At 41.8% G+C, this 23,813-nt stretch overlaps 2 protein-coding genes across 2 annotated transcripts; one reads left to right on the top strand and one right to left on the bottom strand.

Moving 5' to 3' along the window:
• Positions 1-1,220: 1,220 nt before the first annotated feature.
• On the bottom strand, positions 1,221-6,316 carry LOC119726467. Its single transcript, XM_038198170.1, has 3 exons — positions 5,802-6,316; positions 4,056-4,152; positions 1,221-2,896 (listed from the first exon to the last, which is right to left on the bottom strand). Exons 1-3 carry the CDS (start codon positions 6,090-6,092, stop codon positions 1,293-1,295), a joined length of 1,992 nt encoding a protein of 663 aa, XP_038054098.1. The 5' UTR covers positions 6,093-6,316; the 3' UTR covers positions 1,221-1,292.
• Positions 6,317-7,016: 700 nt separating this feature from the next.
• LOC119726468 (UDP-glucuronosyltransferase 2B20-like) lies at positions 7,017-13,391 on the top strand. The gene is made up of 5 exons (XM_038198171.1): positions 7,017-7,634; positions 8,680-9,004; positions 10,027-10,255; positions 12,144-12,363; positions 12,749-13,391. The coding sequence occupies exons 1-5, from the start codon at positions 7,345-7,347 to the stop codon at positions 13,038-13,040; spliced, it is 1,356 nt and encodes a 451-aa protein (XP_038054099.1). The 5' UTR covers positions 7,017-7,344; the 3' UTR covers positions 13,041-13,391.
• Positions 13,392-23,813: the final 10,422 nt, after the last annotated feature.

The following is a 23,813-nucleotide window of genomic DNA, read 5'->3' on the forward strand; positions in this document are numbered from 1 at the left end:
TAGTGCTAAGTCATGATGCTAGAATATCAGAATCCAATTGGCCAGCACTGTTAGTGAGCGTGCTTTCAGTCATACCACCTCCTGAGCAATACTGCATTTTGATAATGCATCCTCTGTACTTTAGCAATGATGTGCATTTATTGTATAGGGATCATGTTGACCTATAAAAGGCAGAGTGTGAGAGAATAAACCTCTCTTCTTCGCTTGGAGGGACCAAAGAAGTCAAAGAAGCCTCTTGTCTCTGCTTTATTGCCTATTTTTTGCTAATTAAAGGTGTAGGCTCCACCCACACTCACCGGTCAGCCACAGTTCAGCCACAAGTCAGCCACCGGTCAGCCACCCAAAGCCACCGGTCAGCCACCCAAAGCCACCGGCCAGTTAACCAAAGCCACTGGTCAGCCATGGGAGCCACCGGTCAGCCACCCAAAGCCAACGGCCAGGGACCCAAAGCCACCAATCAGCCACCCAATCCACAAATTAATCCACCCTGTCCACAGGTTAAAACACCCAATCCAAAGGGCTATCCACCCAATCCACTCAATCACCCACAACAAGTGCATTATATTTATTCCCTTATAACTTGACCGAAAAGGTATTTATGAATGGGCATAAAATAATATGTGTTCGGTCGGTATTAAACACTCTGTTTAAGACCGGTGGGAGTCTGGATGGGTAATTATTACCCCTGGCTTCGCCTCGGGTAATACCCATCCAGACTCCCACCGGCCTTAAACAGAGTGTTATAATACCTCCCGAGCACACATTTATTCCCTTATAACAATTACTTTTAAATACATCCAAGTATCGTCTTCGTAACACCAGACAATCTGACAAGCTGTAAGAATGTCGGCAGATGCTGTGAAAATTGACATTATATCACTTTTAACAGCTAATAGTCTGACTCGGAGCTGTTTTTTTTTATAAATACAACAGAATTTCTACAGTTTAAAAGGAACAGAGAAAAGGGGTTATGAACAAGCAAATGCATTTATATGATTTTGCAAACTGCGCAATTCTGTATCGAATGGTATGGGATATGGTAATAATAATCGATTTGGAAAATTACTTTCTTGCGGATAGGGGCCGTCATAAATGTGAAGAAAATGTCAAGATGGCACTGTTAAATACCATTTCATAACACTTGTTTATTCTTTTTTTCATTTTTGCGACTGAAGAAAAACAAATTGTACAGACTGACGAATGGGGTGTATTGCCAACCTTATGAGTTACAACCACAATGAAGCTTTTTGACCATGAAATGCTTCTAACAAATAAAAATTCAGATTTCTAGTCTAGTTACGCAAGAGAATGAACCCGTTCCCGGGGTCGGGCTCCAGGAAACGACCCCTGTTTTTGCGAGAGTTGACGAGGTTTGGGTTGGAATAAGTCTCCTCATCAATTCCTTGCAAAAGCCGGTCTACAACCTCGACCCCTTGCATGAAAGAATGGTCCTGATTTGCAACCTCGTACCGCCATCCCCCGAACCGACCGCGGGAGTAGATGTGTTTTGCTTCTAGCCAGGGTTGGACAAACTGTAGGATGTTATCCCTTGCCAGGGAAGGCACTGGGTAGCCGCGATCCAGTCGGCGATAGTATTTAGACACAACCATGTCAGCTGAAATGAAACCGTACGTCACCAAAGCCTTGACTGTTGCCTCCACTACGTTTGTCTTTGTCCAATAGCTTGGGTCTGGCGCGTTCTTTGGTTCAGCAGCCTCACACATCAGGGACCAAAAGCTGTCAGGCCTGGGTACGTGATCGTCAGAGTAAGCCGAGAAAACTGTAATGCGGTAGAACGGAGAATCAGAGTCCGGAAAGTACATCCAGGATTTGTCGGACAGAATCTTAGGGGGTTGGCCAACGAGTCCAATGCCTATGACGTGAGTGTGAGAGTATATCAGCTTTGATGTGTAATGGTATATTTGAGCAAGTGATGGATCGTTACCTATAAGTAATTTTACAAATTTGTCCAAGGGTGCTGTCGATATCAGTGTGTCATAAGTCAATGAACGGTGCGAACTCCCTGCACTTCCGACGGTTATTGTTTTAGTGTCAAAATTGACATTCGTCACTTTACTTCGGAACTGAAACCATTCCTGCGGTACCAAGTTTGCAACTCCGCTCCAGATATTCCCGGTGCCGTTGAATCTTGGGAAGCGAAAGTACCGGTTGGGACCCCACCCCGAGTCCTCCACCGGAGTCCCTTGATCAAAGGCTTTAATCTTGGCTTGGATTTTGTTGACGTCGGGTACGGCGACTCGCTCGCCCACCCAGACCGAGTTCATTTCGGTAGTGTTGACCGTCCACACCTTCTTGTTGTATTTCCTCATGAACACTTCGCAGAGGCCGACCCCGAATTTCTGCAACAGCCACTGGTCGAAGTTCCTGGGCCTGCCGTCGGGAGGGTTGCGGGTGATCTCTTGGAGACCATCCAGGCTTCTTTTCTGGTCAGTTTTGTCCATGGCTTCGATGTTGTTCTGGACTGGGTAAGGGATGAATCTCCTTTTGCCGTCTGATCCCATCATGAAGGCAAAGGCCGCGCGGACTCGCTGGTTCCAGTGTGGTACTGCACGATCCAGCGTCTTGTCGAAATAATCGTAATGAGAGAAGACGACATGGCCTCCCATGTCCCAGAGAAAGCCTTGATTGTCTCGCTCAGAAGAAGCCAGTCCGCCCGGTAGAGCTTCTTCTTCTAGGATGGTAACCTTGGTGTTAAACTGGTCTCTGAGTTCGGCCAGTCGTCGTGCTGCGCCTAGTGCCGTTGGTCCCGAGCCGATGATGACAATATGACGGGGCTTGTGACCCTGCGTTAAGCTTTCCTGTTTGTTAGATTTGCCCCCGGTTGGTCGTTGACTACTGCATAAGCCATTTGAAACTGCTGGAATGTGAAACCAGTCTGCAAAAATAAAAAGAAGGTTGAGGTGCTTAAGTTTTTGGAAAGAAATTCCAGTGGTTACTAACAGTGCATTAGCTGCTTGCGTGAAGCTGAAGACGTAACACTAGAAAATTGGTGCTTTCAATAATTGTTACATTATATTTGTTTCTTAATTATAGATTGCCATGCTCCGTATAAGTACTACCGAGGTCATCCTTCCACCCAGCCAATAGTAATTATGGCCTGAAACCCTATGAGGCCTCAACCCCTATGAGTTTTATTTAATTTCAGTCACGCATCACTGCATAATTGTCTATTGAGCACAACAACATGTTCGGACACTGTGACCAAGTTTCTTGCTTTATTCAATTTCAGTGCTGTGTTAGGTAAGCTGAATCCTGCAGGCTGTGAAAAAAAAAGGCTGATGTAGTTTGGGATTGGAATCATTTGCCCTCGAGCATGAAATTGATAGGTCTTGCCATGATGACTGATAGCCAGGCAAATGATTCCAATCCAAACTGCAACCCTTTTCACAACATGAAGAATTTTACACAGCTTACTTACAATACGATGTAATTGAATAAGGCAAGGAATTTGGTCACACTGGCCAAAAAAATATTATTGGGATCATTAATGTAGTGATGCGTGACTGAAATTAAACGAAACTCAAAGGGGTTAAGGCCAAGGCTCAGGAGTATCTGCACATGCAAAACAAAATCAACATTGACTTCATGGCTTGTAGTCATTTCAAAAACAAGTAAGACGGATACTTTTATGGGAACATACTGTTAGTAGTGAATGCAATGCTTGTTCATACATTCTTATATTTGAAAGTAACTGTTCCTTAAATCTGTGAAGCAGTGTGGCCTAGCTCGTGTTAATAGGGTTCGTGACTCATCATCAGAAGGTCAGGGGTTCGAATCCAGGTGCTGGCCATTATGCTTTGCCCTTGGGTAAATCTACTTCATCTCCACTTGCCTCTCTCCGCCCAGGAGTACAACTGGATACCGGCATCATTTGGGAAGTAAACTGCAACGGACCAGCATCCCATCCAGGGGATTTCTCAGTCGTTTCATGCTACTGAAACCGCAGATAAATGCCAGCCTGATGGGCCACATTGGCTGGTGACAGGCTATATTTTAGTCCTTAAATGGAACTCTTGCTGAAATGATATACTCACCGTAATTATACGACGGTGCTTTGCAGATTTCGGACTGAGACTGCTGTGTTATTATAGGGACTGGGTCCGCCAAAAATTTAGATCTAAATGTCTGTGCCTAATAAAAACAAAATGAAGAAACGGTATACGTAACATGTCAAAGGGAATATAAAGACAGCATGGATAGCCCAAAACAATTATTTGTCAGCAGACCATTGTTCTGCAATCACCATGATGAACTTCATCTTTATACCCAAAACTATTGCAACACTTTCTTTTTTTCTAAGGGTAAATCTTCTCCAACATTTTATTTGAAACTCGGTGAAACATGAGATATCGTGTAGAAAAAAAAATGTTTTTCGATGTATCACTTGAGTGATGTCCGACAAATCAATATGAAACTAATTCTGCTATAGATTTCTGGTTTGTTAAACCTGAAAATCATTAAAAAGTCTCATTTGTTTTGAGAGTGCTAAACTAATGTTTTGGATTCTTAACTCGCCATTTTTTTTTTACATGCCTAGATCAAACAACATTCAATAATTATCTATTATTCAAGGAGAATATCGTAAAGCCATAGATATACCTTATGCGTAGCAGCAATCTTATAGAGGACATTTTGCCTCTGTTTTGCTGGGATATGCACGAGTGAACCTTTTGTGTATTCATTGTTACTGAATTAAAATAACAAAAGATGCCCTCTAAGAAGGTCGCTACGTATAAGGTCTATTACTATCATCTGACGTGGCAGCCATAAGACCGAAAAGGTATTTATGAATGGGAATAAATGTTTGTTTGGGAGGTATTATAACACTCTGTTTAAGACCGGTTTGAGTCTGGATGGGCGATAATTTCCCTCGGCTTCGCCTCGGGTAATTATCGCCCATCCAGACTCAAACCGGTCTTAAACAGAGTGTTTAATACCGACCGAACAAAAATGTATTCCCATTCATAAGTACCTTTTCGGTCCAAAAATTAAAAAAAGTCAAAAACTAGACGTTGCCCACTATTTTTTTTCAACAATTTTACATCATGTTTTTACGAAACACCCCTATGACTAAAATATGGAATGCCCCTCTACAACTCATTACCTTATAGGGACATTGGCGCGCGCGTCGCGCGCACTGCGCGATGTCGCGCAAAACGCAGCTGTACATTGCGCATGCATACGGGAGGAATTTGAACGTTCAACCAATGAAACGTTAAAAGGCACCGGATTTCTTAGGAGTCCAAATTTCATGTAACACTGGAAAAGCGTTTAAGACCAGCTAGCCATTTCATTATCATCCGTTTAAGACCGGCCACGTGACGGGCTTTCGACCAATAGGAATGCGTAAACTGTCTTAGGTATTTATGAATAGTGAATAAAGCCATCGAAACATGTGCCGCTTTAAGTCCTTAAAGAAGACCTCATTGATAAAAATTAATGGGAATGTCTTCTAGATATTAATACCTCACATTTACTCAGTATATAGTGACCTTAAAACAATGGCAGCACACGGGCTTTGATTGTGTGATTGAGCGCTTCAACTGCTTGATATTTAGGCCTATGATTTTCTACTTCGAAATTCTTCAGAATGTTGATTCCTAGAAACTCGAAAATGTCAAGGTGTATTTGTGCGACATATTGACTAATGGTTTGATGTTCGTTCCAACTATGTTCATTTCATGGGAAGCAGTTTGTAGTGCCCGAAAGTGCGCTTTGGGACGGAAGAACTCCGTTACTCCACATGAGTTGTAGCCTTTGGGTGTGTCAGGGATAATTACCTCAGACTGGTCTCCAAACTCGTTCATGGCAAGATCAAAGGTTCTCCCTTTCTTTGAGTTGTGTTCCTCGATGAAGGCCATATTCTTCTCCCACATCGCTTTCCTGTCAGCTTCCTCGGCCAGGCTCTCGTACTTCTTGCCGTATCTTTCCTTCCATGCCTGCCACTGTGATGTCGGGCACGACCTCGACTTGATGAGCTCATCATTAGTTGTCGCCAGTACAAAGCTGTAGGCATGAAATGCTGCCACAAAGACAAACGCTGTCCGCAAAATAGCAATACCGACAATCATATTGGAATAACGTCTGTTAGTGCTAAAGACATATGTGCATATACTTGCATATTATTCGATGTGCTTCTGCATCCATGTTGATGGCACAGCTGCAGGCATCCAAATTTGCGTGGCCTAAAAATGGCACAGCAAAGTGCGTGAAAAAAGGGGGCCAGAGTGCAACAAACCTGAGAGTGGCCTTACCTTTAGCCAAAACCTTTTAGGTCCTCAAAATTTGATGGTCTTACGAAATAGTCATTAAAGATCAAGGTACGATATTTTCCGAATTTGTAGTGGAGCAACTATATTGCGATATGGTAGTTGACATAGGAGGCCAATGTGATAAGCTACCAGGGTCAATGAACAACAGCTGCCCTTACATCAAAGAACCCTAAAAATAGATGTCCAATAATAATAGACATAGGCCTACTCTCAACTCAACTCAATCAGAGTGCAAGAATAGGTCAAAGCGTGAATTGAATGAGATTTTACAGCGGGTGCCCTACCACAGCTTGACTCATTCCTGCACGACCTGCAGTGAGGCGCATAAATTAAGGAGTCGTCTGTGGCTGTGTCCTGGTAAACTCTTGTGTTAGTTTTGTATTAAAATAATTTTCGGTTGGGTGCCTGTTGGGTTAACACCCGCCATTAGGCCTACACGGTCTTAAATTTCTCTAAATGTTACGTTAATAACAAGTATGATGTCTATACCAAAATCATTGTTGGTTTGATATACTGCAATGAATTAGGAAAATCTTGAGTGTTGTTTGTTGAAACTCTTGATTGTTGTTTGTAGTTAGTGCTGCAATGAGTGTGTATACCACTGACTTGTAACGATTAAAAACATGACTTCATTTACGTACAGAAAATAAACATGTAAGCTTCAGTGTTATTTGCACATCACTGAACTCACACTTTCTTTTATATAGAGTCCATAACCTGAGAGAAAACTTAAACGATGTCGCCCAGTCTGTCGACAGTGCTGCTTGTGGCCCTCTTGTCTCAGTTGTTTGTGCTGCCGGCTTTGACCAGCAGCAAAGGAGACGATGCATCTGACTCGAAAAAGTAAAAATTCTTGTACTTTGCTTCCATCGCGGGGGGAAGCCACTACGTGGCCCTGGCCAGATCGGAAAGGGCACTGGTCCAACAGGGTCACCGTGTTGTATCCCTTGTTGGCAGCTCCAACTCAAACAGAAGCTGGCAGAGAGACGCCGACGTCTTCTCCTTCGTGGTTTTCAACTCGACCTACACCAAACAGAACAGGACCGATGTGATGGACAATATATCCAAGGTGATCGTGAAAGGGCATCATAATCACTTCTTCGGTCCTTTTCTAAATTCAGCGAATCTGACCGGCCGACTGAGTTTTTTAGATATGTTTCTTCAAGAGTGTGACAACCTTTTTGGGGATTCAACCGCCATGAAGCGACTGCGCAAGGAAAGATTTGACATGCTTGTCGTAGACGACATGATACCATGCGGACCACTGTTGGCCCAGGCTTTAGATATCCCATTCGTTCATAGCTCCGTCTTTTTCGTCATTCCTTCTAAACACGGGCATTGGTAAGTTATCTATTTCTTGTACGAGGCTTATTTTCGAGGGAACCCACTCTTAAAGTCCCTGGTCAGATATGACCTGGAAATGTCTTTGGTCAAAGAATAAGTGAAACATTCCTTCACGAGTTTCTGGTATGGTCAACACAAGTGACAGAATTATTAGAGAAAGTGGAGATTGTACACAAAAGTACCATTGATAGTTGTCCACAGGGCTATATTTTTTTAAGTATAACTCTGTATGGTTGCCACAACTTTCTCTCTACGGCTCTGAACAAAAAATGCTGCCAATACACGAGCTTGATTAAAGGTTCACACGGTGTCAGCAAAAATAGGAAATTGGGGACTTGATCCTAAGCACTAGGTGCTGAGAAACTTATTCTAATACAAAATGAAAAGTTGAACAGGAAATTGAGAAAAGTTCACATATTGTCTTCTGAATAATGACCTGGGTCCTAATGGATAAGGCGATCTTCGTAATTTAGATGTGGTATCTCTGTCGAAGAATCACACTGTATAGTAGCTCTTTGGCCTCTCGACATGCTATGTGCGATACACCCATACCAGTAATCCAACATTTTGGAGACAGTTTCATCAACTTATCTGGCGATCCCAGGACACTAGTCAGAAGCCATAAACCAGTATGCCATTCAGCCCGAATCACGACCAAAGTCACGATTCAGACCCAGGATATAGCAAACAGGGATTACTCGGAGAGGATACGGCTTTTTATTACACATTTTGAACCGAACCACACAGAAAACATGGCTTGGTGAACTATAACCATTGAAAAGTTGAAGAAAGAAATTATCTGGAGCGATTTTGAAGCTGTGAACTCCGGATAATCGTTCCGGTGTGGCTTACCAACTTAAGCAAAGATATTGACTAATTGGGGAACCGCCAACATAGGGCTTGATAGCTTAGTAGGTAATAAGAGCACAGGAACGGTTATCCGGAGGTCGCAGGTTCAAGCCACGCTTCAGACAATTTTGTTCAACTTTTCAATTGTCGTTTCCCTTTGTGTTTCATTTGCAAATTCTTATGTTTCAATCAGGACAGGGCTTCCAATCGATCCCTCGTACATACCGGAGCGCATCATGGGACTCACCAACAAAATGACGTTCTTTCAACGAGTGCAGAATGTTCTAGCCCACTATTTCTATGGATTTGTCTACTTCCGTCTGGGCATATGCAACTTCGATGGTTATGATAAGCTAAAGGTCAAGTACAACATAAAGCCAGAGATTAGCACGCTGGAGTCCCATAAGCAAGCCTTACTGTACTTTCTGCACGGGAGCTTTGCGTTGGAATTCGCCCGCCCCATGCAGCCCAACACAATCCTTGTTCTCCATCATCCTGGAGTGCTCTCAAACCAAACGGTAGGTAGTCTTGAAAATTACCAACTGGTTTGCATTGGGAGATCCTGTGCGTATTTGAAAGATGTGATGGGTGAGAATGCCTCTCATATGAAATTTATATTTATTTGAATGAATTTATTTCGCTTTGTTTTTCCATATTGTTGAAGTTTGACAGTGGAGACGACAATGATATAGATTATTTTGAAGACGATTAGGACAATTATTTTGAGATGACAAAAAGGATGGCTATAACAGTGATATTATGATGATGCCAACGGTACTGCAGATATTGGCGATGATCACAATGATAATAACAATGAAGATGAGAATGTGGATAGCAATGATTTTCTCACAAAAACAGTGACGATGACATTGACGGTAATGCTGATATAATAGACGATATGACCGTCCGTATACTAGCGAGAATGATTTGTGCTTGAGATATAGTCATGACTATACGGTGACAATTGGAAAGACGGTGACAATAGCAATGACATAAGTAAAGCATTTAACATGGCAATGGCAATGGCAGTTACCATGGATATGGCAGTGGCACAGACGCTGGCAGTATTGGAGTGTCATGACCTAGCGTTTTTAAGACCGCACTCATGCTCCGGTGTTTCAGAGGCAACAGTGCCGTGGGTTCGAGCCCGGGTCTGGACACATGTGCCCTTAAGCAAGGCACTTAACCGTTATTGCTTCGTCCTTCGGATGGGACGGAAAGCCAGAGGTCGTTCCCCTGTGTATTGTGTAATTATTGCATGTAAAAGAAACCAGTAACACTTATCGCTAAGAGAAGGGGTTTGCCCCGGTGTTTCCTGGCCTCCTGTTAATATTCCCCTGCGGAGTCCTTAGGAGAATGAACCACCCAAGTACCAAGTACCAAGTGGTCATGACGATGTCAGTGAGAGCGACTTTGACCGGGCATTGACAATTGATTGGGCGAAGATGATCGAAACATCTGAAACAATGGAGCTAGATAAAAACATCACCTTGCACAATGACGTAGCTTACTAATAATTGTTTGTCTTCCAAACTTGCAGCTGGAAGAGGATGTCGCCCAGTTTCTGGATACTGCTCCCTCCGGAGTGGTGATGTTCTCCATGGGTTCTTTTGTTACGATGATGGAGCGTGAGCAGGCCCAGATGTTCGCGGATGCCTTCGCTATGCTACCGCATCGCGTACTGTGGCAGACAGGCGCCGACTTGTCAGGACTTCGGCTCGGGAACAACACCATGGTTGCCAAATGGTTGCCCATGATACAAGCCATGGGTGGGTATTGATAGTTTGCACAGATCCAAGCAAATGAGGCAGTTTCCACCTGTCGTTATGCTACATTTCGATACCCCGTTTGCTACCAAAGACTGTAAATCGTCCAACATTGACAATGGTTATTACAAAAGCTGCAGTTTGAAAAGTTACAATTATATGGAAGTTACATTATATTAAATTTGCAAGAGTATGGGAGTGGAAATTGCTGCGTAACAATGTGACTCGTACTGCCCAAAACGAACGGCAGGGAATATCGACCGCACTGTGCTTGTATGCATGTACGTCATGCGTCACTGTTCGGGCACAATGCAGTCGATGGGGGCTAAACTACGGGCATGTGTGTTTGAGCTTGGCAATTTCTCCTCGCGTATTCTTGAAATTTGGAACTTTTCAAAGGGCATCATTTTCATATCCGTCATTCTTGGACAATTAACAGCCTTTGGTAGCAAACTGCGAATCAATAATGTGGCCCACAACATTCCCAAAGGTCTATACAAATGACGTCATCATAAGACGATCAGATTCAAAATCATGACGCCTCCAATAAGTGTGGACTTTTTTGGCAGTGTTTACATCAATACTATACCAGAAACAGATAACATTTTAAAAAGTCCATGGCCTGAGTTGACCCGTGCAACTGTGACCGGTATAAATCGAATCAATGTGGAAACAACTCGGATTCACTTGCCTCCGGGCTTTATTTTTAAATCTGTCGGCAAAATAGAAGAACAGAATTAGACAGTGATGACTATTTCTGCCGACGTCAGAGATCAGAATCCAATTAATTAAAAAATATACTATTAAATGATAAATGAAATTGTCAAAACTAGCTTATCTATATTATTATTTGAACTTAAGTCCTACTTGGGCTGAGGTAATTCAAAATGGCAGCCGGTCGGGTTTCTTTCTTCCCGGAATTATACATTTTATGAAAGTAAACCGGCAATAACAATCCAATAGTTGCCAAAAGAACATCGACTAAAGTAGCTTGGCCAAAGATTAAAGGTGGATGGCAACATTAAAGATATAAATAATGAAATATTAGTACGTTTACTGGCAGGTTCCCGCCAAAACCTTCAAGGCATCCGCCATCTCGAAAACGTATTTTAGCTTGACGAAATAACTTACAAAAACACAAATATTAAACAATCTTATCAATATAAACGCAAGGAGCATTACTTGCTCTTCCTATAACAGTCAGATTCAAGGAAAATGAATAAAGGGAAGATCTGATTATACTAAATCGGTTTCGAATGTCGGGACTCTCTGGTCCTAAACCAACCTACGTCTCTCAAACTAAAATAACTTCAAAAGGCTAGTTTCTAGAGCCAAATGCAATAGTAATAATACTAATAAGTATGATTAATTTAAATAAATGGTTCTAGTGTAAATATATAAAGATATTCCAAAGAAATGGAAAGGATCATTACCTGTCGGCAAAATAGAAGAACAGAATTAGACAGTGATGACTATTTCTGCCGACGTCAGAGATCAGAATGATCCTTCGCGGGTAAATTTGAAAGATCATGCGGCCACAGAGGGCGCTCGAATTATATGAATACATGAATAATTAAGCAGGTAAGAGGAATACTAAAGATGCGCTTTTGTTCAATCTGTCACACAACCTTGAAACTTCGGTGTCAAGATGACACTTTTGACAAGGTTGCCGGACCAAAATGACTCGGAAATGGTCAAGAGAAGTATCTTTTATCAAATCTAACATTGGAGTGTTAAAGAGTGCAATCTGCGGGCATGGGTGAGAAAGTTTGAATTATTGCCATAAGACGATCATCAGATGTACAAGTGAGCCTTTCCACGAAATCTGTCCAGCTGTACATCATATGTGTCCAGGAAGTTATCCTTACGTTTGATGACTTCTTGTTCACAGAACACCCTAATGTACGACTGTACGTCAGCCACGGTGCAGCCTTAACCCTTAACGAGGCGATGTGGGCGGGTTTGCCGATAGTTGGACTGCCGCTGATTGAAGATCAGATGGACAACTTGGTCCGCGTAGAGACAAAAGGTGTTAGGTTGAAAGTGGATATCGCCAGCATGACACCGAGAACTCTGAGCCAAACCATCGGTAGAGTCATGACAGAGCCCAAGTAAGTATGACTGCGATTACACTAACCTAATACAGATACTGGTTATAATTTCAAATCCAAATGTGGATTGGTTCCAGTAAGAGTCGGATAGGAACCAGACTCATAACATTTGAAATTATGGGGAAAAACTCACTAGTAGAATGAATCATGCAGGCTGGTGACGGGTGTAACCCAACTACCGTACATTGCGGTGATATTGCAAGGCATTTATGTTGGACACATTCATGTATCATATGCATGGCATGGCCCTCTTTGCCACCCCCTGGATCTGCCTTTGAGCACTTTGAGATGTTGATAAAAAGCTTTAAAATAAACACGTACCACATTACTTTTATTCTCAACCTTCTCAACCTCGTGTCTATTACTGTGTAAATTTGGCGGATAGATTCCGTGAGAACGCACGGCGCATCTCCGAGATCATGCGGGATCTCGAGACCTCAGCCTCCCCCGTGGACATCATGGTTCGCTGGATACTGCACGTGACCCGGTTCGGCGGAGATCACCTACGACCAGCCGTCCAGGATCTGAGTTACGTCCAGAGGAATCTTCTTGACGTCTACCTATTCTTGGCTGTCGTGTTGGCCTTGGTTACCTGGATCAACGTGACTGTGTGCTGCTGTTGCTTGAGGTGCATGTGTCGTAGAGGCCGGAATAAAAACCATCTCAAGAAGGAGTAGAGAAACTTGGTGAATCTGCAGTCTTAAAAGTCCCGGGTCAGATGCGAGTTCGATCCTTAATCCGGGTCAGTTTTGACTTGACACTCTTTTGGTCAAAATGAAAAATGCCAAAATGTCAACATGAATTAAGTACGCTTTTCAGAAAGACTGTTACAATACTTATACTTACAATAGCAGGCGGCAGCTGCTTGGCACCCAAATTACACTATTCTAAAACAGCACACACAAAAACCAGAATACCAACCAAACTGCAAGCTACAAACAATATAATATTGAGATGTGCGTATAGTTCAATTTAAAAAGTCTAACCATACTTTGGGCACAAGCAAAGGCAAATTAGTCAAGCAATGTTTGAAGAATTCACTAATAAATTTTCCCTTGTTGGTATTAATGTAATGTACTGTGAAGTTCTTAGTCACATCAAACGGGTAACAGTTGGCAATACATGTAATTCTGATGTCATGGACATTGGCAACAAACTTTACTTCTAAATTTCGAGATATAGCGCACTATGTACATGCTGCTGTTTGTGATGAATATAAGCCAATTTATTTGATTTGCTTTATCAGAAGACATAAGGCCAAAATAGTGTCTTGTTTCTGGTATATTTCTACTCATATTCTAGAAGGAAACGACTGCCTTCAACGGAGGTATAAGGAAGAACATAAGTCACATTTGGAAATTGCAATACTGTATGTGAACACGTAATGTTCGCTTCGACCTGCGCGAAAACAGACCTTAAGTGTTCAGAAACTCACAAATTTAATCGAATGTGCGCTGACCGTCCTGGCGAGTTGTCCCTCAACTGCACCTATTTAACTTGAAGCTCGCATCTAATATTGTGTCCGTTGGATCAGCATCAGTTGCTGGGGCAAGAATCAGGCAATTGTTCTTAACGTGTATTTTTAAGTCGGACGTATCCAACAGAACGGGAGAGGATAGGGGAGGGAGGACTGGTCACCACCTGACTATAGAGGGTGATGTTAAAAGATACATATATGGAGTATCGTCCTTTATTCGCAAATATATTGTGTTAAGTAGGAAGGGGCGTAATCATACATGTCGCCACTACATTTTAAGTTAAATGGAATGGAGTTTGGCCGCCACCATGCATTTAAGTTTTTATCAGACTTGTGTTTTCTTAAAAAGAAGTGGTTTTCAAAATTCAGGGAATAATCTGTTGATATTAATAACTTGTTGGAAAGTTCCAAGGTCATTCCAAGAAAGTTGCCGCCGTGAATTAGGTTTTAAAACATGGGAGGGGGATGGGATTTGCTATCAGCATCAGCAGGGCCGTTCCTCATTCTTTTCTTTTTATGGGATGTATGAAAACATTGGAGTACGAGGGGCTCTGCGAGCTGATGAATCTTTTTTTGAAAACATTGTGTTTGCAACCAGCTAGGGAAGATTTTCGTTTATTTAAGACTTACAAGCACTGGTATGGATACCTGTGTAGTTATATGATTATACTGCCTAGAGCGTATTTGTTAAGGTTTTTTTTCCTTTTTTGGAAATTCAATACGCATATAGGGAGTAAAATCAGTTCCACTGCTGGGTTGCGGTGATGGGTGGGTTATGAGAACGGGAGTTTCAAAAAAACTCATCCGGTGTTTAGGCGACGCAGGGACTGGTTTGTGTACATGTGGTTTTTGTTTCTAGTTCACTTAATGATTTGATTTATACCGGTGATAATATGCCGTCTCACCTGTTTTTCTTTTTTGTGTGTCGGGGGAAACAGTGCATATTTTCTGTGCCCTTTTTACGCACTTCATCAGTCACCCATTGTTTAATTCTTTTGTACGTATTTACTTTATTGCTAATGATGGTAAAGAATATTTTACGCGTTAGCTTTTCTTGTAATGATCAGACTATGTGGATTCCTTTTTTTTTTTTTTTATTTCGAAATCCATGCCTAAATGACCATTATGTTAGTTCTGTTCTTCAAAAAGTTCCAAAAGGATTTGAACGTTCTCCTCATCCAAATTTTTTTCTTGGTTGGATGGTGGAGATGGGTTAATCCTTGATCGGACCAGGCCATCTTTTATGTTTTTTTTGTCGTTTGTATGCCAGGATGGGTTGGGTCGCAAAGAGTGCACTGAGAAAATCATTATCGCTGATCAGATTCCAGTGTTTCAGAAGGGCCTGCTTAAGAGCTGGGTGTTTAATTTGTGGGTTGTAGGGTAAAACAAAGACCAGCGGGATATTCTTTTCGGTTTTTGCACGCTTTTTAGAGTTCACGCGAGTTTCGCCTTTTTGGGGAAGAAGGGCTAAATCTTCTTGGTTGTATCCGCGTTTTTGTAGTTTGTCTTTGAAGAATTCAACCTTCTCCTCAAATTCTTTTGAGTGTGTGCATATACGGTCATATCTCATTAATTCTCCCTTAATCAAACCGCCAAACACTGACTCAGGGTGGGCTGAATCTCGAGCAAGATACTGAAAGGTATCAGTTTTTTTGGTTGCTACTCGAGTATCCAGTTTCCCTTCTTTTTTGAACCGTTCGCCTTTGTAGATGACGAGGTCGAGGAAGGTGACTTGACTGTTTGTAATCTCTGACGTGAACTTGAGCGTGGGATGAATTTGGTTTAGAGTTTAGACGAGGTCACCGGCTTGGTCTTCGTTACCGTTAAATATTGTTAAGACGTCGTCCCTGTATCTCATGTAACTCACAATTGAAGGATTGTGTGGGAGAATAATTTCTTGTTCATATTTAAACAGGGTTATATCGCATATTTCTGGACTGCATTCGCTGCCCATAGCCACGCCAATTTTCTGTCTGAAGAACTTTCCATTGAATTCAAATATGTTTCGATGCATGATAAGTTCCAGGAGACAGCGAGCGTGTTTTCTTGTAGGTTTGGGTATTGCGTACAGACTGTTATCGGCAACTTCAAGTGCATCGCAGACTGATTCAATTGCCTCATCTTGTGGGCAATTCGTATTACATGGACACAATATCCAATGTGATAAATAGGCTATCCTGCTTCAATGTCACGTTGTTTAGTTTTTCAAGCACATGCCCGGAATTGCGTGTATGTGTGCTTTGTTGTTTGACAATCGGAAGCAGAAAATAGTCTATGTATTTTGAAATTGATTGAGTCGGACCTCCGCAACCACTAATGATAGGCCTCCCCACAAACCGCGTTTCTGTGGGTGCTTCTTTGTGAACTTTCGGTAAGAGGCAGAGGCAAGGAGTTTTGATGTCGTGGTTGTCATGGTTGAGAAACTCAAATGTTTTTTTTTGATATTACTCCATCAATGTGAAGTCTGCGTATGGCTTGAGCGACCTGTTGCGCAGTTTCCCCAGTCAGATCCCTATCAATCTCTTCATAATATGGGCCTGATAATTGTCGTAGCCCCTCATGTATATAGTCTTGTCTGTTTAAAACACATACACCGCGGCCTTTGCTTAAGGCCGGTCAGAGCGATGCGTTCCGCTTTTGATATGTTAGATACATTTTTTATTTCCAACTTGGATAATTTCTCCAAAGTACCCTCAATGTATGATTCTAGATTAAGGTTGAAGGTAGGTTGGGGATTCCAAGTGGAGGGCAATTTGAAAGGATGCGAATTTGAAGGTCTCACTCTCCCTGCCATTTTTAGACGTAATCTCATTTTTCTCAAAAATGATTGGGAATGGTGAAGGATGGTGGACCTTTTTGGTTTTCTAGGGGTGGGTATAAAATTCAAACCCCTGCCTAGAGCAATCAGTTCAATGTTAGAGAGCTGAGAGTCCGAGAGATTCTTAACATAGGGCATACTCTGTTTAGCTTTCAGCTCAAGAGAGATCGTCTTCGCCCACATCTTGTGCTTTTTGCTTATTTGGCGAGATTGGACAGATCTATTCTTGGCTGCATTCGTTTTGTTATTTTTTTGGCTTTTATTAAGTCTCCTCGCCATGCTCAAGCAGACTCAATGTAAACTTGTGTTCAATAAGTATTGACTGAATAAGGTCTGCAAGAGAGCGTGGAAATTGTGGTTTTGGTTTTAGTGTCATGCCAGCAACTTATATGTGGGAGCTACTGCAAATCCCATCCCCCTCCCATGTTTTAAACCCTAATTCAAGGCGGCAACTTTCTTGGAATGACCTTGGAACTTTCCAACAAGTTATTAATATCAACAGATTATTCCCTGAATTTTGCTTGCACAAAACCGGTTCTTCCTTGCGATTTTCCTAGCCAGAACTTAAAACCACTTCTTTTTAAGAAAACACAAGTCTGATAAAAACTTAAATGCATGGTGGCGGCCAAACTCCGTTCCATTTAACTTAAAAATGTAGTGGCGACATGTATGAATACGCCCCTTCCTAAAAACATTAAGTGAACTAGAAACAAAAACCACATGTACACAAACCAGTCCCTGTCGCCTAAACACCGGATGAGTTTTTTTGAAACTCCCGTTCTCCGGTTATCACCAATCTAATGGGCCCGCTGGCGAGGTATGTGTTGACAAGTTATAACCCACCCATCACCGCAACCCAGCAGTGGAACTGATTCTACTCCCTATATGCGTATTGAATTTCCAAAAAAGGAAAAAAAACCTTAACAAATACGCTCTAGGCAGTTTAATCATATAACTACACAGGTATCCATACCAGTGCTTGTAAGTCTTAAATAAACGAAAATCTTCCCTAGCTGGTTGCAAACACAGTGTTTTCAAAAAAGATTCATCAGCTCGCAGAGCCCCTCGTACTCCAATGTTTTCATACATCCCATAAAAAGAAAAGAATGAGGAACGGCCCTGTTGATGCTGATAGTAAATCCCATCCCCCTCCCATGTTTTAAACCCTAATTCACGGAGGCAACTTTCTTGGAATGACCTTGGAACTTTCCAACAAGTTATTAATATCAACAGATTATTCCCTGAATTTTGCTTGCACAAAACCGGTTCTTCCTTGCTATTTTCCTAGCCAGAAAACCACTTCTTTTTAAGAAAACACAAGTCTGATAAAAACTTAAATGCAAGGTGGTGGCCAAACTCCATTCCATTTTACTTAAAATGTAGTGGCGACATGTATGATTACGCCCCTTCCTACTTAACACAAAGACAATGCAAATTTAAGTACGCCTACATTGGGTTGAAATTTATACGCATGCATGGGATAAATGGGAGACATCAACATCGGCGTTCCCCTGCCAAAAATAAGAGGGGGGGGGGGGGGGAGGGAGGAGAATCCCCGGGATCGCCGCCCATGACCCCAACAAAGGCTTCAGTCAACTGTGGGAATTCAGATAGTGCACTGTCCCCAAGTTGACCGTTATATTCGCGCACCATTTACAGCCCCATTGTCCGGTATTGATCCCCACATAACATGTAGACAGCCCACTAGGCTCGTGCGCAATCGATCGGATTAACCACCAATCCATTGTCCACTGACTACACGGACAGTTATATACGACAACACTTCCAGTCTGTTGTCCAACGATTATCTTACACCACAGCTGGTCGTTGGCATTGCACCACCCAATTGCAATTACATGTAGATACATATTCTATTGAAATTGTAATATTTTTCCATAACTTTTGCAATCTTTCCCATAGAATAGGTCAAACTGTGCTCAAACATTTTAACCTAACCTATTTCATATTCATCCCATCCATACAATAGGTCAAACTGTGCCAAAAAATCCCACATCCCTTAATTAATATTTATAATTGTATATACATATTTACATATTTATGTGACCTTTCATATTTCTTTGGAAAAGGTCAAAGTGTGTTCAATTAGCCCCCTAAACTACTGGCTAACATGTACATAGCCTTGGTCAATGCTCTCGTCGTTATTCGTCCCGTACGCGGTCAATCGTCGGCATATCCCTCACGCACTATGCACATGCATGTAAAAATACAGCGCGAACAGCGACCTCATGCGGCCACTCTTTTTATGCAAATCAGTTGAGGACGAGATCATCCTCAACTGATTTGCATAAAAAAATAGTGGCCGCATGAGGTCGCTGTTCGCGCTGTAATTTTACATGCATGTGCATGGCGCGTGAGGATATATGCCGACGATTGACCGCATACGGGACTATATTATAAAGTTCACAAACTCACAGATTTATTCGAATTAAACAGACCCTGTGCGCTGAGCATCCTGGAAAGTTGTCCCTCAACTGCACCTGACTTGAAACTCTTTCTAAATTGCGTCCGTTGGATCAGAACAGATGCTGGGGCAAGAATTAGGCTTTTGTTCTTATTAACGCGTATTTTTAAGTGGAACGTATCCACCAGTACATGGGGGTGGGGAGAGGTAGGGGAGGGAGGACTGAGTCACCACCTGACTATAAAGGGTGTTGTTCAAATATGTATACAGGGTGAGTCCAACAAAAACAAAACCCAAATGTTTTAGTGAAGTCCTGTATGTAGCACATTCAATATCTACGAATTCATAAGCTTTCTTTTAGTCAAGAATCAGTCAAATCACTGAAATACTTTTCAAGTTACAGAATTTTAAACACTACCGTTTTAAAGTTCTGTCCACGGATCACAAAAAAAGTGTACGTTCTTTCAGCAAAACGAAAACAATTCACACACATACATCCCTATGCGATTTATTTTCGTTTTGCTGGAAGAACACTTAGGCCTACCTTCTTGTGATCCGTGGACCGAACTTTAAAAAGGTAGTTGTTTTTAAAATGCCGTAACTTGAAAGTACATCAGGCCAAAAAAAAGTATCGTACATACACAATATATTTGCGAATAAAGGACGATACTGCACAGGTCCTACACAGGTTGAGTCAAAAATGCAAAACCGGTGCACAAGCAGAATTTTACAACTAATTACCGTTTGGGAGAAAGACAGTGCAAGTTTAAGTAGGCCTACATTGGGTTGATATCTTTCCGCATGGGAGAAATTGGGAGTCATCAACATTGGCGTTCTCCTCCCCAAAATAAGGGGAGGGGGGGGGTGGCCACCTAATCCCTGGAAATTGCCTCCCCCCCCCCCCCCCCCATCCCCCGAAATCGCCGGCCATGACCCCAACAAAGGCGTCAGTCATGCGGGAATTCAGGTTTTTTTTGGTCTCACATGTTCATGCAAACGCCAGCCGCAACGATACTGTTAAATATACGATACTGAAGAAATAACGATATTGTTTGGCTGCAATGGCCATTGATGCGTATATGCAGCGTGAAAGGCCGTTTAAACATACTACGAATTCATTACGATAAGTTGAATGGCATACATCACAATCAAACTTGGTCGACCCTTCAGGGTGCGCGCCTGCCATAAAATTCCCATAGACACTAGTGCTAAATGCCCATACTTCAAATTCATTTAAAAATACTCAGTACTCTCACAGGTATTCAAGCTGCACAGAAAAATGATGATCAACATGTCATCTTTCATTTTCTTTTCAATTTTGGGTGGGTTGACCATTGACTTTTTGAGATATTCTCACCCAAAGAAGAACACCCCTAAAACGAATGATGTTTCCCAAACTGGAAAAGTAGCCATTTTGAAAAAGAATCCCTCCACAACATGGCTAAATAGCGCCACTTTCGGGCCCGATTGCATCCAAAATGCTCAGAATTGGAAGCTCCAAGTCCAGGCCAGAGGTTCAGTGCCACATGTCTTCAATTCCCCAATTCCATGGTTCTCAGAACTCTCCAATATAGAATATTTTGAGGGTATACCTTTTATTCATGAGCTCGGCGGACAGATTTTTGGTCTATTTACAGGCGTGCACCCTTCACATTAGCCTTCGCGTCGGATGTGTGAACCGGCCCGTAAACGAATCTGCATATTATGCAGCGTAATTCATAACGTTGTATATCATCGGAACTCGAAGGAGAAATATCTCTGTGAACATGGTCGGCGCGAAGCGAGCCATACCCAACAAGGGACGAATCATCGTGATGTCAGGGCTGGCTTTGGTCGTCATTTTTACTGCTTTGGCATTCATCTCTGATCCCCTTTATACACCAGTGAATAGCAAGCCTCCGATGCAATCGCCCCTGTCCCATGAACGCGATGAATCACAGACAGGGCAGGACCCTGCATGCAGTCCCAAACCCAAGAACATTCTCTGCATTTTCACCGGACGTTGGAGATACCTGCGAATCAATTTTCCTTACATATATCGCAGTCTGCGCAAGAATGGAGGCGTTCTGGACAAGGTCTACTACTTCATGATCCAATACGACAAGCAGACCCTCACCAAACTGACCCAGTTGACTGACAGTGCCAACAAATACTTAGGAGAGGAAGTGTTCGAGCTCAAGATTATCAATCGTGAAAACGACACAACGGTTCGTCCTGCAGACATGTATGCTGAGGTAACGTACACAATTTTTGGTGAAATAATAAGGTACCCCGAAAGGAAGTACTTCAAAATGGATGACGACATCGTGTACATCCACCCCGGCACCTTCAGGCAGCTTATTGAGCAACAGAACACCTCCGAGTGCTTCCTTCATTTTGCAAACATCGGAGGTGCTAACTGGCGGAGTAGCTACATCCACCAGGAGATGGGCGTGTTTGACAACAAGGCTATCAACCCGAAGAAGCAAAAGTTCAAGTTCGATCCACATGCTAAGTGTGGCTGGAAATCTGTAGAATGTGCGGCGCTGGCGTTGAGAGGATTCTTGTATCACTACCAGAACAAATCACTGGACAGATTTCTGTTTGACGGCCGCTATCTGACCAATGAGAGAGCGCGTTACAGCATCAACTTGCTCCTATTGGATAAGAACATCATTGACTTCAAAGCCATTACGGAGAGTGGACCTATACGACACGACGACGAGGGCTGGTTGACCGAGATCTACTCCAGAAAAGTCAAGAACCCGAACTGCGTCGTTGGGAAGGCCTTTGTTGTGCACTTCTCCTACTATACTACTCTGAAGGCAATTTTAAAGAAAGGAACATTTCTGGAGAGGTTCGAGTCCATCGTTTATAATAATCTGGTCAAATATCTGCCTCAAGAATTTCAATCGATTATTGGTTTTAACGCAACCAAGTTCTAGAATATTCATTAATTGCATTATTCTCTATTCATATTTTTCTTGCCCGCATTAGACAAAGCGGCGAAACTCTACAGAATCTACAGAACAGCCTATAACTTGCGGTGTACCACAGGGCTCTGTATTGGGTCCCTTATTGTTTATCTTGTACATTAACGACATCTGCAGCACTTCAGATATAATTACATTTTGCTTATTTGCAGATGACACAAGTTTATTATATACTGACAAAAATGTAGACTTAGCGGTACAGAACCTCAATCTTGAGCTCCGGAAAATCATCACTTGGCTTTTAGCCAATAAATTATGTATAAATGTTCTCAAATCAAATTATATAATATTTTGTGCTAGCCAGTACAAGTACACTCAGTCTGTTCCTATAATTTTAAATGATACTCATCTTGATCAGGTTAAGGGTACCAAATTTTTGGGAATACATATTGATGAGAACTTAACTTGGAAGAATCATATAGACGTTATGCTAAAATATAAAATAAAATATTGGTATAATGAACCGTCTAAAATATTTTTTACCTAGTAGCATATTACTAACCTTGTACAACTCATTCGTTTTACCGTATTTAAATTACTCAGTTCTGACTTTGGGTAGTCAAACTCCTAATTGCAACAAACTGCGTACTCTACAGAAACGTGCAGTTCGAGTAATTTTTAAAACAGGCTATTGTGAACACTCTGGGCCTCTATTTGCAAATTTAAATTTGTTAAAATTTATTGACCTGTATCATCTCAACTTAGGACAATTTATGTATAAATATATGAATCGTTCATTACCTGCTTGTTTTATGTTTACAAACATCTACGTCTCATGTCTATGAGTTGCTTGGCTGCATTGAAAAGGTTATATTACCGTAAAAACACTCCGCAAATAATGGTATATACATGACTTGTGTTTAACTGGACTAGCACCTTCATATCTTACTGGAGATTTTATCAAAGTATCTGATCAACATTCTCACCGTACACGATCTATAATAACAACACCTCAGGAAATAATGTACCTCCTCGTCCTCAGTCAGAATCTGGGAGACAGACCTTTAAATTCAGAGGGGTGCAAACCTGGAATGCGCTTCCATCTTATCTTAAACCCTGTCTAGTGCCAGTATTAAGCACTTCATTATTGAAAGCCACTCACTCTACAGTGCATGTAGTCGTTTATTGTCTTATAGGTTTTTTGGTTCTAGTCTTGATTTTGTCAGACTTTCTCAATGTTTTGGTATACCAGGTCCCAATAATAATTTGTAATATTGTAGTTTGTCTAAATCTTTTAATGTAATACTTTCTTTCTTTCTTCAGTTTGGATCTGTTTAACTCTGTGTCTGCTCCATAACTAAGGTCGGTCTGTTAAAATAAAATCCTGTGTTGTCACTTTCATCCTTCATATCACTGAAGTGAATAGTTCATCACGTTCTGGCGGGCAGTTTGGCGGGTTCTGGCGGGCAGTCAATAGATAAAAGGAATTTTAATTACCGGATGGACATTATAAGAATGTGTTTATCATTGTTACAGGCCTACACGTGCGGTGTGCCTCGTTTTCTAATGGCTCATTCTTCGTTAAAGTGTTCAAGTTGGAACTAGGACTTTACAAAATATCAACTACAATGAATATATGAAATCTGCTCAAAATCGTAAAGTTTAATAGCTCCAGGACATGGAACAAAACAGTACTGATTTTTTACTAAACCATATTTTTTGACATAAATACTTGAAATTTAACCTTCTAAAACGTGTTGTAACAACCTATAACAGATACGTTACCACTATTTTATTTTAGTGAGGTACATTAGTAACAAA

The sequence above is a fragment of the Patiria miniata genome, unplaced genomic scaffold (genome assembly GCF_015706575.1).
Source record: "Patiria miniata isolate m_02_andy unplaced genomic scaffold, ASM1570657v1 HiC_scaffold_2, whole genome shotgun sequence".
Lineage (NCBI taxonomy): Eukaryota > Metazoa > Echinodermata > Asteroidea > Valvatida > Asterinidae > Patiria > Patiria miniata.

Excerpts from the sequence above, each read along its gene's own strand:
- LOC119726467 (XM_038198170.1), bottom strand. The coding sequence starts at position 6,092 with ATGATTGTCGGTATTGCTATTTTGCGGACAGCGTTTGTCTTTGTGGCA. Across the intron at positions 4,153-5,801 it reads AGTTTGGAGACCAGTCTGAG|GCACAGACATTTAGATCTAA; the intron begins GTAATTATCCCT and ends TGTTTTTATTAG. Across the intron at positions 2,897-4,055 it reads AGCACCGTCGTATAATTACG|ACTGGTTTCACATTCCAGCA; the intron begins GTGAGTATATCA and ends TTATTTTTGCAG.
- LOC119726468 (XM_038198171.1), top strand. The coding sequence starts at position 7,345 with ATGGACAATATATCCAAGGTGATCGTGAAAGGGCATCATAATCACTTC. Across the intron at positions 10,256-12,143 it reads GCCCATGATACAAGCCATGG|AACACCCTAATGTACGACTG; the intron begins GTGGGTATTGAT and ends TCTTGTTCACAG. Across the intron at positions 12,364-12,748 it reads AGAGTCATGACAGAGCCCAA|ATTCCGTGAGAACGCACGGC; the intron begins GTAAGTATGACT and ends TTTGGCGGATAG.